This window comes from Vipera ursinii (assembly GCF_947247035.1).
Source record: "Vipera ursinii genome assembly, chromosome: 2".
Lineage (NCBI taxonomy): Eukaryota > Metazoa > Chordata > Lepidosauria > Squamata > Viperidae > Vipera > Vipera ursinii.
In genome coordinates, this window is record NC_139513.1 from 83869956 (window position 1) to 83889078 (window position 19123).

At 38.4% G+C, this 19123-nt stretch overlaps 1 protein-coding gene across 2 annotated transcripts in view; it reads right to left on the bottom strand.

Moving 5' to 3' along the window:
• CNOT6 (CCR4-NOT transcription complex subunit 6) overlaps positions 1 to 19123 on the bottom strand; it is a 59678-nt gene that overhangs the window by 14244 nt on the left and 26311 nt on the right. Inside the window, exons 3-8 of one of the 2 annotated variants that reach the window (XM_083352963.1) lie at positions 17835 to 17928; positions 14626 to 14711; positions 14094 to 14198; positions 13940 to 14008; positions 13013 to 13170; positions 1025 to 1179 (exon numbers count right to left, since the gene is read on the bottom strand). In XM_083352963.1, the coding sequence (XP_083209089.1) occupies positions 1025 to 1179; positions 13013 to 13170; positions 13940 to 14008; positions 14094 to 14198; positions 14626 to 14711; positions 17835 to 17928 (667 nt within the window). Of the gene's footprint in view, positions 1 to 1024; positions 1180 to 13012; positions 13171 to 13939; positions 14009 to 14093; positions 14199 to 14625; positions 14712 to 17834; positions 18022 to 19123 lie in introns of both variants that reach the window. The other variant, XM_083352962.1, reaches the window with a different exon arrangement.

The following is a 19123-nucleotide window of genomic DNA, read 5'->3' on the forward strand; positions in this document are numbered from 1 at the left end:
GAAATGTTGGGCTCAATTGTGGTCGTAAGTCAAGGACCACCCGTAAACATTGGGTTTTTATTAAAATTGACAGAAAATAAAAACCGTAACATCATAAACTTTATGTCTCATATTGTACATGTAGAGTGATGTTGACAGTGAAAGGGAAGACAACTGCTCAAGATTGGCTGGCGAGCTTACGGTAGAGAGTTTTTATATTTATTTATTTGTGTGTTTGTTTGTATCCCACCTTTATTATTTTTACAAATAATTCAAAGCGGCAAAAAAGATGCCTCAATTCATGTAACTCAAAAGTTTCCACCCTACACCAGTACTCTTACGGTGCAACTTCAACACAGGTATCTAAAATGATTATTAACATTCTTTCAGCTACAAATACACATTCATGTCAAACACAAAGAAAACAAAAAAAAACTGCTTTCAAACAGTATACTAAACAATTCTAAACTTCTGAAGCCATATGAAAAAAATCAATACTGACTCTTCAATAGCAATCAAATCTCCTTTCCATTAGGAAAATAATGCTGAGGAAACTGGTGTGCAAAATATCTGACGCCAACAGTTTCAAGCGCCAAACTCATTAAAATATGAAATGCTGCATCCTGAATGGAAAACAGGCTGTTTTGTATAGCTCTGAAGTATTTTGAGCTCAAATTCTGTTCTCTTGTTTGCAACATTCCCCAAACACTTGAAACTGCCCATCTCATACAACAAACAGGTATTTCATAACCTTGCGAGGGCCACTTTGCACACAACATGGGCATTTCAGATTTGAGGCAATTCAGTTTGAAATGTATTTCAGATTCTTACTTTAAAATCCACAGCCTCTTTTCTTCAGATCTCATTAATGAATAGTTCTGCTGTTAATGGCTGGGGTATTACAAGATATTTACATCAATAACTTATAAAAAGAACTTTCAATGCAAAGTAATTAAAGCTAAAGAAATAGCTTTTGTTGCAAGAGAACAACTGACTTTGTTACACAACTTAATGCATGTGAGCCAGGGAAAAAGCATTTGCTTACTTTTCTGTCTTAAAAAATATTGCACAACCATCAACATGCTTTCTTTCTTGTTCAGACATTGTTCTAGCTCTGGATTTTGGACTAAAGAATCCATTGTACCCACGTTCTTTCAATTCTGCTAGGAAAAAACTGTAGTACTGCTCAGTTTCAACCTCCTAAAATATAAGAAAGCAGATAATTAGTTGAATACAAGATATAGTGTAATAATGTGTAATTATTACAGAGATTTGTACATCACGCAATCCAAGTTAGTTTACAACGTAATAATGAAAACATAACATTCAAAAATCCCTGAGACCCACAAAACCAAGAAAAATCACATTAACTGCAAACTGTTGACTGAAAACAGGCAAAACATTAAAATATACCCGCCTCCCAAAAGGCAGTCCAATACCAATATGAATGGCTTTGTGAGAGCAAGCTGTTCTATAAACCTGGGAATGCCATGATCAAAGACCACTTGTCAAGTACAGGAAATCGGGAATCCAGGCAGTTCAAATGGTTTATTGTAAACTAATGCTGTCTACAAGAATCTGAACTATTAACAGTCAAAGCAAATTGGTGGTAGATAAGTCAATGGAATTCAAGGTGGACTCAAGACTGATGACATGCTTGACTTCTCCCACGGGCTCAATCTGGTCACCTCCTACATCGCCTCTTTATCTCCTGTAGAGACTATAAGCATGTATTCCTGGATGAATAGACAGAATGGTCTGATTCTTGCCAGAGTAAATGGTTGTGAAAATACATGAAAACTGAATCATGAAGGATTTTATAGGCTGAAGACTAAAGTATGAATTGGAACTGGAAGTCTACTAGTAAACACTGAAGTTATGGAAACATCAGATGTTATAGTCCTAAAGTTACTAGATTTCACCAACTGCTGTTTTCAGCCAACTGCAGGTGCTGAATTCTCTTCAAACACAGAGCCATTGTAATAGTCTAAATATAACATTATAACTTAACCTAAGCTTCAGTAACTCAGAAACTACCACAGAAGCGCCAGCCAAAGCTGGGCAAAGGCTCCCATGACCATGGCCTCCTTATTTGCTACTCAAGCAGAAGTTGAGAGTTTAGGAAATCCCTCAAGTCACAGGCCTGTTCCTCCAGATCTAGACCGATTACCCACAGTATCCAACATTCACTTATTTGAGGGTAGGGGTTTCTTTTTGTCCCATTCAGTCTCTAGACACCAAGTCTGAACTCTACTCCATCTCCAACTTGGGATGGTGATGCATACTGATGACTTCTCATCCAAATGGCTGACCATACCTATTCATTTTATGTAGATGTTTCAGATAGGTGAAAAAGCTGAGTCCTATATTACCCCACAACACAGCAACTGTGACTGGATTATTCCTTCTCCACGATCACTGATTAGAATCACCCACTAAGGAAAGTATGGAACTAGTAATTCAAAGCAGCATAGAGATAGGGTGATAGGCAGATGAAGGGTGGTTAGATAGAAACCGATTGCCAGAAAAAGCCAGTCAAGCCAGTTTCCTTTACATAGCCCTACTACCAGTTTAATTCATTTGCTGAGCCATCATGCTTCTTTATTTCAAGTAGATGATGTGATTCCATTTGCTCTTGTCTTTGTAAACTGTGTAATGTTGTTGGGCCTCACCTAGCTGAGATTCTAAATCAGCTGACTCAACTTACACTGTCTCCCCAGGTATACTGTCTTCAATTAGTTACTGTGATGCAGGTTGAGGCTCAGTCAGGTCAAACTTCAGTTTCTGAATTTGAAGTTTCGGACTAATCCTCAACACTATCTTTGCTTCTAAACCTATTTCTACAATGGGGGTGGGGGGTGTTTGGGATTCAGGAAATACTATAGGTGAAACTAACAGGGTGCATGTACTTTGTCTGCATGTTCCCAGGACTGCTCCTCAGGCCCATATCCTTTTCAATGAGATAAAGGAGCTTTCTCCAGTATTCTCATACTCTGGCTCATTCTAGACCATGACAAGAGGTGAAGCGCACATGATCCATATCAGGAACGCAGCAGCAACTAGCAAGGATTTATTGAATACTATGTGAACGTTCAGGTACGAACAGAGCTTTGAACAGCAGGGTATTCAATTGACCATGGGCAAAATGGGAAAAGCTCCCATTGTACTGTCAGATTCTTGGAGGAGTGTTCTGAAATCTGATGATAACCAGACCAACTGAAAGAGCGGGACCAAGTTGTGTCAAGTCAGCAAAATTTTTGCATATTTCCTTGTTTGATCCTTAAGCACCTGATGCACCCCTTGAACTTCCAGATGTGTAGATTCGAAGGTTGGCTCTAATGCTTTAAAATAGGCAAACGATAAAAGAGTTTAGCCAGTTTGGAAAATAAGGTGTTATTCATGTGGATGTATGTTACGTTTACATTGGTAGCCCATAGAATTTTTCGTTGTTAATAGCAAAGTAGTCTAGCCTTTTTACCATATACTGGATTTGGGGCTAGTGTCCCAGAAAAAGGGTTGACTTAAGAACTAGTATGCAAAAATCTGGCCAGGAACAAGCAGTTTTTCCAGTCTTCTCGGACTGAAAGAGTGACCTAAAGTTACCCCGATCATGCCTGAGGCAGAATCCGGTGCCTTTAACCATTATAGCAAACTGGCTCTCATGTGAATGGGGCTTCATGTTCCAAAATAAAATGTCTGTGCAATGCATAAAGCTAGGGAAAGTGGTTTAGGAAGTTGAGCTAATCTGTTGCCAAGCCTGAGGAAGGTTTAAAATGTACCATTTTAGAAAAAAGGTCAACACTTTTGTTCAACATCTTAGGCCAGGGGTCGGCAACCTGAAAAAGCAAAAGAGCCACTGGGAACCGGTTCCATCACACATAAAAGAAGTGGGAGCCGCGCACGTGCATCCACGCATGCGCATAAAACAAAACATTTTGCGCATGTGCAAAACGTTTTGTTTTTTGCGCATGCGCGTGCGTGGATACACGCGTGCGGTTCCACTTTTTTTATGTGGGCGCACCTGCATGCCAGCGGCGACGGGTCTCCGTGGTGACAGGCGCTGGGTTGCGGCACCACCTTCAGCCCGGGCGCCGCTGGAGCCACCCCCAGGACCTCCAAACTGCCGCCCGAACACCCGTTTGGAGACCTGCTGGTGCCGGTTTAGAAAGCTGCTGTGGGCCGCGGCAGCTTTCTAAACCGGCACCAGCAGGTCTTCAAACCGCACCTCCGCCCGAACACCAGCAGGTCTCCAAACCAGCACGTCCGCCCGAACACCCGTTTGGAGACCTGCTGGTGCCGCAGGCCGCGGCAGCTTTCCAAACCGGCACCTGCAGGTCTCCAAACGGGTACCGCCGCTGCCCATTCCGAGAGGTGCGCGTGCAGCTCTCCAAACCTTTGGAGTGGTGCACGCACACCTCCTCCCATTCGGAGTGGTGCGCGCGCACCTCCGCCTGTTCCGAGAGGTGCGCGCACAGCTCTCCAAACCTTTGGAGTGGTGCACGCGCACCTCCTCCCGTTCGGAGTGGTGCATGCGCACCTCCGCCCGTTCGGAGAGATGCGCGCGCACTGGGCGAATGGGAGCCGCAGGTTGCCGACCCGTGTCTTAGGCTTTGATAAGTCAATCATGAAGACCAGATACACTTTTCAAGAGGCTAGGTAGCATAGGTAGTAGAAATAAAAGCCTTGTGCATTTCCTTGGTTGGTCTCTGGCAACAGCTAGCAGCACTTCTGAACAGCTTGTAAGTATTGAAAGTTACAGTGATCAGTTAGTTCCTACTTCAACAGGGTTTTGAGGTTCTTCCAGTAAATGCCTCCAAGTGTCAAAGGCTATCTACATAGCTAAGAGTTTCTTATCCCACACACTATTTTTGATAAATTTAATTTTATTTAGTTATAGGCACAGGGAAGCAAGGTTTCTATTTTTACTGCAGCTCATAGCCGATTAACCTTTGGAGTCCTTGGAGCTCTTTCAGCTTGGTTGTTGGCTTGCAAATGTTTCTTTTTATTATTATTATTATTAGTTTTCCAATATTACAATAGTATCTTTAAAAAGCAACGTGGTGTCTGGGTTACAATAGTTCCATTTCAGACAAATACATATTATTACAAATCTCCAAATTGTTGTAACCAATACTTCCTCTCTCTTTTTTCCTTTAATACATACTATCTAAATTAACATACTTCTCATTGCTATCCATCAGTCATTAATAGTTTTCTTATATTTGTCAATACTTTGGTATATTTTATATTTTAACATTCCATCTTTAAAACATCAAACACCTTATATATTTTTGTATCTTTAATTTTACATTGATATTAAAATTAAGTTTAAAATTTCTCATTTTCATATTGCTAAATAACCTCCTTTCCCTTTACACAATTTTCTCCAATACCTAGTAATGTAATACACTTCTTATTTATCTCATTTCCATATCAATATTAGTAGTACAATATTTGAATAGTAGTCATTAGAATAACAATTGCAAGGAGGAGAAAGAGGACAATATAATATTCTTGTTTCTCATTTATAGTTTCCACGTATTAAAAATTAACCAAAATTTCTTCCGTTTCAACATTTAACACATCCTCTCATGTCACTACATCCAAGTATATTAGTTACATTCTATCATTTTTAACATATATACATCTTAATCCATATCATTTAAGGAACTCAACATTTCAATGTTAGTATTCATACATCTGTGTTTTATTTTTATTTTAATTAGTATTTTTATTTACTCATCAAAACAATCTCTCGTAATCCAAGTACAATCCTGTCTATTTTGGTATTATCTATTTCAGGCCTCTTAAGAATGTCCATATTTCTTCAATCTTATTCTTGCTTTCTTCCTTTGCCATGTCATTTTTCGCTTCTTTGCCTCAGGGTCATCAAAGCATTCTTGTGTTGTTATATCATATTGAAGTGGCCCTCCAGTCTCCACTTTTGAAGGATTGAGGAGTCTGTTAACAGCACCAAATCTTCTCATTATTTTCGCCTCTTGATATAATTATCCTGGTATGAATAAGACTTTTTTCCACCTGTTTTCCATTATAATCTTCAAAAGTCTGTATTTGTTGAATATTTAATTCTTCTGCCAATGTATTTGATTGTTCAATTTCTTCTGTTCTGTCCCAATAAAATATTAGTTGTAGTCACAGTTTGAGTTTGTTTCTTTGAGATGCTTTCTAGTTCTTTTCCAAAAGAAGAAACTAGAAGAAACTGATAAGAAACTAGAAGAAATTGATAGGTTTGGTAAGATATTTCCCACATAGCATAGATTTGTTTTTGAAACTCTTCCATAGTGAAGTTTCACATCTGGTGTTCAAGGTTAATCTTATCTTCTTTTTTCTTAAATATTTTCTTGATTTTTTTAAAGAGAAAGTCAGATTGCAATTTCAGGTTTAGCCACTGGGTGTCCCCCAAGTACTTTGAAAATTCTTTTCTTTTAATCCATTTCTTTTTTCAACTGGGAAGGTACTTAGCAGCTTATTTAGGTGAAAAGAAGAAGATTAAGGTATGAGAGGAATCTTACCCCTGTCTCTTCCATGCTGCTTTAATGTTGCCTGATGGTAAATTTGACTTTGGCTGTCTGAAGCCTAGTAACTGGCCATATTACTATGGCCAGTCTTTCGTCCACCAGTACGAAGGGAATGCAGGCACCAACGGGGGGGGGGTTGCAGCTCCCCCATGTTTCTGCAAAAGCCCCTTCTATCAGGTCGCCCTTCCAAGGCGACTCTTCGGCCCTTTTAGGACCCCCCAGCAATGCGAAACTGGACGTGGAAGACGAGAGCCGTCCTCCAGACGTCTATGTCGGCTGACTTGGCAAACCGGAAGCCTGCTTGCAAATGTTTCATTACCTATCTAGATAACACCATCAGTTCTTAGTGACGTTACCTAGTTGGGTAAAGAAATGTCTGCCAGCAAACAACCAAGCTCAGAAAGCACCAAGGACTCCACAATTCAACCCTGAGCTACATATATTCCCTTCTAGTTGAAATAACCTTTGTTGTGATATCAGCAACATTAGGATGCTGGAAGATAGGCTAGGTGGAGAAGAATTTATTTAGTTCTTGGAACTGGCTGGGGCATACCATCTGGATGGTGCACTTTTTCAGAGAAGGTAAGTTAAAGTAGTTGAGAGTTCTGAAAAGTTCAAAATGAAGGTTCAGCAAATGTGAGGTCAGTGAAATTCCTAAAGGATCCAGAAACAATCATGGCTTGAGTCTGAATCTTAATAGACAGACTGATTCCTAACACTAAAGGACTCTAATAGGACTTGGGCAGGTGTACTCTCTTCACTGAAGTCTGTACAAGTTCATCAGTCAGAACAGTCTTGGTCTCGTTTTCCAAGTCTGAATCTTGATTCTAAGGGTTCCAGTCAATCCACTTTACCTAGAACAATTTACAATTGAAACCCCATCAAAATTTTCCCCTAAAGGAAGTTGATTAATATGACCAATTGAGAGAGGACCTCTTAAGGAAGAGGCATTCACTTACTTCCTCTATCAAAGAGACATTAATAATATCCTGGATTCATTTCCCCGCACCTCACTCCTGGTTGCCTAAAGTATCTAAGGGTTATGGATTCATCCCACAGATGTCATAGCTCACAGCGCCAAGTATCTTATACACTTTCTTGTGGTCCATAAGTTCAAAAGATAATATTGCCAAGACAGTGCTAGCTACAATATCATCTGCATACGGTCTGGGAAATACTGACAGCCTACAAATTCTTAGATCGAATACTGCTGTTGCATAGTTCACCAGCAACCGCCCCAAAGTGTGCCCAACTTCAGATATAGACACTGACATTCAGGTTACTGCCAAATTGAAATAAAATCCCTAGCAGCACAAATCTTCTATTTTTAAGTATTCTGACCATATGAAATAATGAAACTCTGGGGCTTGTTTCTGTTTCCCCATGGTTCCAAAGTAGATGGAACAGATTTCTGTGCTGAATGCTACCTACTATTAAAAGTGCAAAAAAATGGGCCTATTCAATATTATTAATAGCATAAATTCCTGCAGGAAACAATAGAAATATTGCTCTTATCTAACTGAAAAATTAGATTAAATTAGAATGTACTATCAAAACTGACAGTTGTCTTTTCAAGTTCTTTAAATAAACCTCTTCAGTTAATAGGATACTGAAAGTGCTCGACTCTTTAAAATGTCTTTCAATTAATTAATCCGCACTATGATTTGTGTTTTTTTAAATAATCCCCTTATCTGATTTTAACAGTTACAGTTTCTTCCTCCCTACTTTCCTTCCATAGCCTTATACCACATGCAAGCTTAACAAAAGGAACTTTGTTGTCCTGATTGCTGGCTGCAGAAATAACTGAACAAGTATCATTAACTTTACAAGATATCAAAATACGCACAGCACATCCAGGTACATCAAGATTAAACAAACTAAAACACTGTCTATACGTCAAGACTACTAATATGAACATTTGCGTATAAAATACATGCACACATAAACCTTTGCATTACTTATCTGCAAAATAAATCAGAGCTCTCCCTCCTACATGAACTCTAATTTCCCCATAGCAAAGTCGCTTTTTTTTAAAATGGCAGGAACTTGGTAGGCTGCCAGGCATGAAGCTTCGAGCAGGTTTTTTCTGTCTGATCATGTGTTTAACTGTATCCCCCCCCCCTTTGAGTCTAAACAATAAGTAGCTAGGACATGACTGGAAGATGGCTGAAAAAAAGAACCAATTAACAACACAAAACTATTGCCCAATTGTACTGCTCTGAACAGTCAAACCCCCCCTAAAACTAGCTCTTGAAGCCACAAAATTTGCAATTAAACAATTTTGCACATCTCTAGTGACAACCTCTGAGGAAAATGAAGTTATATTGGGCTGTTCCAATAGACAAATTCTTCAGCAAATTGCTTTGTGTGTGTGTTTTGTTTTTATGTTTTGGCACTATTCAAATAACTGAGAACCTAAGAATGTAGAAATATTTAAATTTCACATAAATTGCTATAAGGAAATGATATATAACCGTCCCAAAATTAAGTCATTACAATATGGTTTAAGCCAGAGGCATCCAGAACTTTCATCAAAATGACAAAAACTGTCATACTGTATGCACTATTCCTTTCATTCAACATATATACAAAAGGTCAGCACTGGTTTCGTATCAGTGCTTCGACCCTTCCCTAGCCCCCCCCAGATGCTTTTAGTTTAAAACAAACATGAGCCCTAAGAGTGATGGAATAACTGAAATTACATATAGACTGATGGAATAAGCCTAGCCATAAAAAGCACTAATTGTCAGAATAGTTCTGCTGTCTAACTAGAGAACAGGTCTGCAACCCGCGGCTCCGGAGCGGCTCCCAGTCCTCTGCTATGTGTAGTCCCCCCAAAAAAAGTGGGACTAAAAAAGTTCAACCAATCAATTCAAATATGCAGGGTAGGTGCATATCTTGCCTTGGCTCCACTCTTCAGTCAAACCCTGTTCTGGGCATGCGCGCATGCGCACACATTTTTTTGCGGCTCCCAGTTTTTCCTTTTGTGAGGGAACCGGTTCCGAGTGGCTCTTTCACTGTTTCAGGTTGCTGACCCCTGAACTAGAGCAAAGCAAGATACAAGAGTAGACTACAGCAGCGTTTCCCAACCTTAGGAACTTGAAGATGCGTGGACTTCAACTCCCAGAATTCCCCAGCCAGCTATGCTGGCTGGGGAATTCTGGGAGTTGAAGTCCACGCATCTTCAAGTTCCTAAGGTTGGGAAACGCTGGACTACAGGGTGGAAGGAAGTAGGAAGGTTGGAGGAGAAGAGGAGGAGAAGTGGGGAGAAATGGGAGAGGAGTGGTGAAGGAAAGAGGAGAGGAGAGGAAGATGAGGGAAGCAGGGAAGAAAGAGAAGAAAGGGAGAAAGAAGGTAGAGAAGAGGGAAGAGAGAGAAGGAGTGTGGATACAGTGAAAGGGGAAATGGACAAGCAGCACCAAAATGTATGTGTATGTATTTATTTTATTAAAAGTATCTGATAGATAAGAATGTAAAAAGAATGTACATTAATACTTGATAAAATATTACGGTATATTTATTGATATGTATGAGGGAGAGTTGGAAAAAATAAAAAAAACTTTAAAAAAAAGAGTAAGACTACTGTAGGAATATATAGATAGTCCTCACTTGCATTCATTTAGTGACAATTGGCAATTACAATAGCACTGGGAAAAAAATATTTTGTTACAAATTTAGAGCAACGCAGCTGTTTTTTTCTTCAAATCTTTCATCCTTACCTAGCTCATGTACCTGATGTTATTGGTTTACAAATGATGAGATCATGTCAGAGGAGTACTGAGAAGGAAGCAGAAATTAAGCATGCAGCTAAACAGAAAGAGACTGCCTAGAAGGTTGTGCCGTTTTTAAAAATTTCTTTCCAATGGGCAAATTAAAGTTTATGTGAATGGTAAATGCTTTGCTGAGTCTTTCTTTGTATGAAGGTAACTCAAATATGCGTTCGCATATTGCTAGTGATATTGAGCTAGTGTAAATGCAAAAAAGACTACTACTCCAGTACAGTGTTGGTTTGTTAAGCTTGGGTACATTTGAGCAACCTGTGCATGCTCTTTTGCCTCCGTTGTATTGGGGTTCCAAAATATTTAAAAACGCCAGAACAGAGACAATGTTCTTTGGTGGCCTTCGGTGAGCTTTTATTTTCTGTGTTGCTAGGCTTCTGCCCAGTTTAATTTTTCTTGACTTGAGCCCTATATATGTGTGACTATTCTTTGTCTTGTTGTGAGCTTCTCATTATTTCTTGCTGGCAAAAGAATAGCTTATTTTATGGCGCTGTGCAATCTCTCTTTCCCTAATCAACATACCTTTGTATGAGAATTATTAAGGGCACTGCTAAGTTGCAGTGCAATAATTTCAAAGCAATTTTTGTAATATCAAAACAATGCATCATAGACAATACAACATATCTGTACTGGGTAACCAGGCTTCTTCTGGTCTTTCCAGAGGAACAGTAGGCCTGCTCCGTTAAAGAACTAAATGTTTAACTGGGTGCTGATAGACTGTCAATGAGCGATTAGCTCCCTTTGTTCTCTGCGAGCTGGCTGTATGTCTCAGGGGTTTATTTAACAATACAAAGATGACACTCTCTGCGGTGAAGAGGAGGTTCCAATTCAATCTGCTTTAATATGGGCCTCTTTTGTACTAAGCTTGAAATGAAGCACTATCTATCTAAAGCACACAGGTGCAGATCTAATTAAACTAATTGCAATAATAACTGACTGAATAGTCTAAAACTTCAAAAAGGTAAGGGTATCAGTCAGCGATAGAATAACTATTGAAATGAAAAATAAAATTGGAAGATAAATATATTAGAGAAGGAAGAACAATACAATGTACAAAAACAATTAATACATAGGATTTGTAACATCTTATGGTAGTCCCTAACTAAACTATCTTTGCAAAAAAATTATTTTGTTAGTTCAGCCAATCAAGAATTTAGTTTAGAGTCCACTGAACTTACAAAAGATCAAGTTGAATGGCAGCTAGACCCCAAAATTCATGAGCTCAATTCTAAGCAATTCTTTTTGATTTTGTTGTTGTTAGTTGCGAAGTCGTGTCCGACCCATCGCGACCCTATGGACAATGTTCCTCCAGGCTTTCCTGTCCTCTACCATCTTCTGGAGTCCATTTAAGCTCATGCCTACTGCTTCAGTGACTCCATCCATCCACCTCATTCTCTGTCGTCCCCTTCTTCTATTGCCCTCAATCTTTCCCAGCATTAGGCTCTTCTCCAGTGAGTCCTTCCTTCTCATTAGGTGGCCAAAGTATTTGAGTTTTAGCTTCAGGATCTGGCCTTCTAAAGAGCAGTCAGGGTTGATCTCCTCTAGGACTGACCGGTTTGATCGCCTTGCAGTCCAAGGGACTCGCAGGAGTCTTCTCCAGCACCAGAGTTCAAAGGCCTCAATTCTTTTTGATTTAGCACATTACTAACTGCAATAATTTGTATTTGTTCACTGCTAGTGATGCATCAAGTACTTGAATATACAAATATACAGCTATAAAAGCTTGTATACTTATGGAGCAACATATCGGCCTTTGACAATGAGCATTTTTCAAGATTAGAAAAATCCAGACCGATAAAGAATAGCTCTTAAGAAACTTGAGACCCATAATATGTAGTTTCCTCAATAAACTAGGAGACAAAGAAGTATCATAAAGGAGAGTTATTATTTATGCCAGAATTCTAGTGGTAAGTGCATCACATAAAAGATAAGATTAAAAATATTAACTACCTATCCAAAAATCTGTTCATAATAGTAAGAAAAAAACTAGGTCACAATGAAATAACTACACATTTGAAGAAAAGAAGAGAAAATGAAAATCTAAAAGACAGGATTAGAAATCTAGACAATTTTTGCCCATTTAATTACTCTTTAGAAAGCATCCAATTTATATCTATTGATGGACACTTTAAACTCATGAGATGACAAGCTATAATATAACATAAACCCATGAGATGACATGCTATAATAGAATATAAACTTATGAGATGACAAGCTACATTTAACACAAAAAACAAATTAGCATTTCCCTGGCTTGGTGAAGTGTGTGCTAGCCAGCCGGGTTGACTCTAAATCTTGTTTTCTGCTTCAAGGCCCATGTAATCCCTAGCAGAGAAGCTCTGCAACTTTTTTTTCAATACATCTGTTAGTTTGGCACATCATCTGTGACCATGTAGCCCATCCTTAAAACAGATGGGAAGGCAACTGAATCACAACAGATGAATGATAAATCAGGAAATGACTTTCATGTGCCTCTCACTATGGGGTGGGGGTAGAAAATATTTAAGCTTAATAGTTCTTGTTTACTATTGCTCTATTCATTTGTCTGTGATTACCTCCAAAGAGTTCACAAGCAGAAACTAAGGGCTCATTTTAGTGATAAAAGCAGTCAGGGGATATTACAGATGACAAAAATGCATTGTAATGTGTATATACACAGCATTAACAGGTTTAAAGGGTGATTATCGTATTATAGAAGGAAATACAGTTTCTTACCTGAAGACTTATGATGTCAGCATTACAACTCAAAATTTCCTGCATTATAGCTTTTTTCCTGTATTCCCAGTTCAGTGCCCATGATGGGCAGTATCCATATAGCTGCCGAGTAGCATATTTATCACACAGAACATTGTAACACATGACAGAGAACAGAGCTAGAGACAAAAAAAAGTTTCACCTAGACCATTTCAATAAATAAATATTCTAATAAATATAATTGTAAATATTTTTTCTAAATTTTACTCGTTTGTATTTGAAAATCAAGTACGGTATTCCTGGATATCAAACAGACAGCAAACCTTCTGCCCCTACATACATTGATGCTTCTCCCGCCCATCTTTAAATCTCACATTACTGTGTTTTCATTGTTTATTTCATTGTTTCATTATTTTACTACGATTATGTCTACACTTCTTCTTTTTTCTCTGTTTTTTATTGTTGTAAGCTTCCAAGGTGAAGTAGGCAGGACATAACCAAACAAATACCAAATTATTGAATACAGTTCATATTCTATGTTTTGGTTTAACTGTTGACTAAACCTTCTAAGTTAATTACTTTATATCATAGCTTTTATAAATTGTTATTTTAAAACATCATCAATTTTTTAATCAGAAGATAATAATTTTTTTTAATCTAAGTAAAAGCACACATAAACATACACCAACCCCCTTTGGCATTTAAATTTCTACTGTTACACAAATGTCTTTAGAAGAAATTGCAAAATTTTGCAAAATATTTTTTTCTAACAGCCAATCCAAGGTCACTTTATATTAAGAACTAAAGGAAAGTTTTCTAGAAAAAAGGTAACTAAAATAATTCATGATTAACCTCAAGCTAGCAAATGCATATGCATCTCTAAAATGGAAGAACACGACTGAAGAAATTGCTTAAGCGAAGCTATTAAAAAGATCACTTCACCATTACCTGTTGGCCTTGTCCTATCAGGTTCTTGCAGCATAATCCAAGATCTGGGAGGAGGCTGTTCTGTTGAAACTAATGAGGAAAACAAAAATATCTCAATAATAAAATAGTATTTATGATAAAGAACACATATATGTATTTGGAAAGTACTACTTACTTCTTTTTGCAGTACCTGCCAGATTATCAAGCAAATAATTCAGTAGCCTTCTTGTTCCATCTGGTTCCTGATAAAGATTCAGAATATCCTGTGTAAGTGGGTTTCCTGTAGAAATGTTTAGACAAAAGGAAGAATGAAAGCTCAACAACACAGATTTAAGTGTTTCATTATTACAGCTAGTATCTGGGAAATTCAGTTCAAAATACCAGAAGTAATTACTGAAAACCTGAGGTTCTCACTTCATAAAATTATCAGTAAACCAGATTGGATTCAGCAAAGTGGGCGGGGGGGGGGGAAGAGAAGAAATTCAAACACTACTTTTTGTTCAGGCAAAAAAATAAGACTGATTTAGTGCCCTAAAAAGGGAAAATCTTAAAACAGAAATAGAATGCGGTACAAATATATTTACGAATATAATTTAAAGCTGCTTGAATCTGGTCTTGTTTATTTAATATCAGACAGAAAGTGATGGATGCTGGAAATAAAACAAAATTAAAAAATGGAGAAAAAGTACAAAAGGAAAAATGCATACCTTTCAAACCCAAGGTCTGTAACTGGAACAGTTTTCCCAGCTCAAATGGTAGAACTCGTAACAGGTTGTTATTTAAATGGAGTTCCCTGGTGTTAAGTCACATAAAGACAAAAGTGATATGATAATATAGTTAATTAAACTAAACATTTCAGTGAAAAATAGAAACAATATTAAAGCACACAGCAAAAAGACAAGAAGCTTGAACCATAATGATTAGAAATATTGGACACTACAGAATATAATGATTAATAAAATAATACTAAACATGATGAGTTAAAACAAACCCGCTAGTGTTCTAAACATAATCCTATTAAACTATTAAGAAAGTAAAACAATGAACCAATAATTCCTAAGCCAGCATTACTAATCAAAATTATTTAAGGAGCTAATACATTAAATAGTTCTTAAATGGTAGCCAAAAGACAATGAGTAGCTTAAGGTCAACTCAGAGGATTTTGTGACTGAGTGGGACTTTGAATTCCGATCTCCTAGTGCTAATCTAATGAACACACATTATACCTCAAAAATTCTTATTCAAAACTGTATGAAATTAGTTTTGGTCACCACAATGTAGTTTTGGTCACCACGATGTAAAAAAGATGTCAAGTGCAGAGAAGAGCAACAAAGATGAATAGAGGACTGGAGGCTAAAACATATAAGGAACGGTTGCTGGAATTGGGTATGTCTAGTTTAATGTAGAGAAGGACAAGGGGGGACATGATAGCAGTTTTCCAATATCTCAGGGGCTGCCGCAAAGAAGAGGGAGTCAAGCTATTCTCCAAAGCATCTGAAGGCAGGACAAAAAGCAATGGATGGAAACTAATCAAGGAGAGAAGCAGTCTAGAACTAAGGAGAAATTTTCTGTCAGTTAGAACAATTAACCAGTTGAACAAACTGCCTCCAGAAGCGGTGAATGCTCCAACACTGGAAGTTTTTAAGAAGAGACTGGACAACCATTTGTCTGAAATAGTATAGGGTTTCCTGCCTGAGCAGGTGGTTGGACTAGAAGACCTCCAAGGTCCCTTCCAACTCTATTATTGTTGTTGTTGGTGGTGGTGGTGTTAAAATTCATCAACATCATTCCTTACTTCAAAAGGAGTAAATTAGATCTTTACACAAAACCAGAATATTTAACTCATTTTTCACCCATTGCTTTACTTCAGACATGTCAAACTCGCGACATCACGTGACGTTGCACAATGTATCTAAGCCTTTTTGCCATTGCCGGCAATGGGGTGGGCGCGGCTTCTGGATGACACATCCGGCCGGTGAACCGGCAGTTTGACACTCCTTCTCTACTTGAAGGAACAACATTATTTGTATCCATTTATAGACTACTAAGTCTCATTTCATTTATCTGTTTGTAACCTTAAGTTAGTCAAATGGTGCGTGATATCACAACAATTTTTGAATCAAGGTACCTAAAATCCTCCTCTACGTTAAAGAATACTTTAAAAATCTAACTCCTGTGGAATTCAAATTTCTAGTGTTCAGAGCAATTTTATTTGCAAAACTGTGACCACTGCAGGGTTTTTGTGGTCATGAGATTATGATTTCCAATGCCCTCTGTCAGCTTCTCACAAGCAAAGTCAATGGGAAAGCCAGCAGAGGCTTGGACATCACTCTCATTCCCACCGTTTTGCCCACCTGTGCCCATTCTGTTTATCTATTTAGGTAAGAACTTTAGGACTTGCTATTAAAGTTTGTTTGCCATTGCAATTATTTTTGTATGTACGCTATATATGATAAGATCATAGGATCATCATCCAGCACTGGGGTAAAAAAAATTGTTCAGCCTAAAATGTCATTCTGGTCACATTACCCTAACTTTCTCTCACAGGATTAGCCCAGTGGATCACAAGGTTATCTAGTACTGTTTGAAAAGGAAAAGACTGAACTCATTTTTATCCCAAGTATTCCAATTAAATTCATTCCAAGCAACAATAACATTGTAAGTGATTTAAAATATATATATTCAGTATTGATGGAACATGTTGCATCCAGACTTTTATTACAGAACCAACTGAAATCAAGTAGGGCTAATTACTACTGCACTGCTCATAGTGCAACCTGCAACACAGCTCCAAAGATAAAACAGGAAAAAAACAAAACTAGGTATTATGTGGATAGATAGTGGATAGGACTATATATGTGGACATGTGCATCAATAAAGATAACTAACTGGGGAGGTAGAGATAACTTGTAGAGGTTTTCACAAGAAAACACTGAAGCAATGCATAACCCAAAGTGCCCAAAAGGGGTAGATAGAGTGGGAAGATGTCAATGTGCAGAGTATTGATCTATTACCTCCCCCCTTTCAAATATGCTACTGTTTCTAATAGTTACAAAATGTACTATTCACCTTACTAATGAAATACTTATAGCACGTTTCAATCTGCAACTAATAGGGAGTCAGATCCACTAAGTTTAACACAGATTAGTAAGCATAAGGAAACTGAAATCTCCAAAAAAATACAAATGCTTTAGCTTTGACTCGATGTATATTTTCATGTCAATTGAACTTGAAGCTTTCTGCAAAATCACAATGCAAGAAGACAAAGAATCTGAAATGATTTCACAATGGTCTTGCTGACCACTCGGAGGCTCCAACTGGTACAGAATGCGGCCGCGAGAGTTGTCTTGGGAGTTTCCCGGTACTCCCATGTTACACCTTTGCTCCGCGAGCTGCATTGGCTACCAGTTGTCTTCCGGGTGAGGTTCAAGGTCTTGGTCATGATCTTTAAGTCCTTACATGGCATGGGTCCGGGTTACCTCAAGGACCACCTGCTGCCGGCGTCAACTCCCCTCCGCCCAGTGCGTGCCCACAGAGAGGGCCTCCTCAGGGTGCCTCCGGTCAGGGAATGTCGACTGGTGGCCCCCAGGGGGAGGGCCTTCTCTGTGGGTGCTCCGGCATTATGGAACCAACTGCCGGTTGAGCTCCGGATGGCATCAGACCTCCGATCCTTCCGCCGCGGGCTGAAGACCCACTTATTTGAATTAGCTGGTCTGGCCTGATGGGGGAATATGGGTTTTTAATTGGTTTTTTAGTATTCTATTATTGTTGTATTTTAATTGGGCACTGGTTTAATTTCCTTTTAACTTTTGTATCGTTATTTATATATGCCCTGTGAACCGCCCTGAGTCCCTTGGGAGAAGGGCGGTATAGAAATCAAATAAAACATAAACATAAACATAATACTATCATTTACCTGAGTGACACCATGTTTCCGAGCTCAGCTGGTAAACTGCGAATCTTATTAGATGACAGATCCAAATATATCAGATTATGAAGCTTGGCAATATCTGAAGGAATACGGGATAAGGAATTGTCACTGAGATGCAAAGCTGTCAAGTGGGTCAGTGACCACAAGGATGAACTCAAGCTTCTGACTTTTCCTAAAAAACAAAAAGGATATGGCTATTTTAGATCACTTCCACTTCTAAAACTTGAGGCAAAGTGGCCTCCAGATGTTATTAATTAACAAGCTCTAGCTTCCTTTACCATTGGCTAGGCTAGTTGAGGCTGCTGAGAATTGTAGTTCAGCAGTGCCCGGAGCAATCAAATGATTTTTCAAAGCAAAATTACAAAGGAAAGCAAATTTGAGCATAAAATTTTAAGTGGGCATGTCATACCTGGTTAACACAGCCCCAGGAGGTAATAAAAAAAATATTTTTTTTTAAAAAAGTAAAAGACGTTTGTTGTTTACATACAGGCAGTCCACAACTCGCAACCACAATTGAGCCCAACGTTTCTGTTGCTAAGTGAGAGTTTTGTTAAGTGAGTTTTGCCCTATTTCACAACCTTGCTTGTCACAGTTGTTAAGTGAATCACTGCGGTTGTGAAGTTAGTAACAGGGTTGTTAAGTAAATCTGATCTCCCCATTGACTTCATTGGTCAGAAGGTGAAAAAAAAGTGATCACATGACCCAAGGACACTGCAACCGTCATAAATATGAGTCAGTTGCCAAGCATCTGGATTTTGATTGCATAAGAATGGAGATGCTCACTTTTTTCAGTATTGTTGTAACTCAGGTCACGAAACAAACTCAAACAAACTCAAGGACTACCTGTATTAGCTGCCCAGAGTTGCCCTTTGGAAGTTACCCTGTCTCACTTAGTAACAGAAATCCTGAGCTCAATTGTGGTTGTAAGTTAAGGACTACTTGTATTACAAATGAGTATATCACATGTCTCCAGTTCACTGGTACAGCACCCAACATGGATAGATGAAAAGAAGGTTTACTCCAGTCCCCAAAGAAATGTATATTGAACATTTTGCTAGTAACAAGCATGTGCCTATACTTTGACATGGTCATTTATATATTCCATATCAGTATTTCAGGTTTGCTGGATAATAACTGGTAGCTTGCATCAAAAAGGTCACTGAGCTTTTCAAACTGATTTTTCTGAAACATCCCAAAAGAACTGGAAACACTTGGCTTAAGATGGCACAGTAGTCAGAGACAATGGCATAACAGTACTTTCCTGATTCGTCACC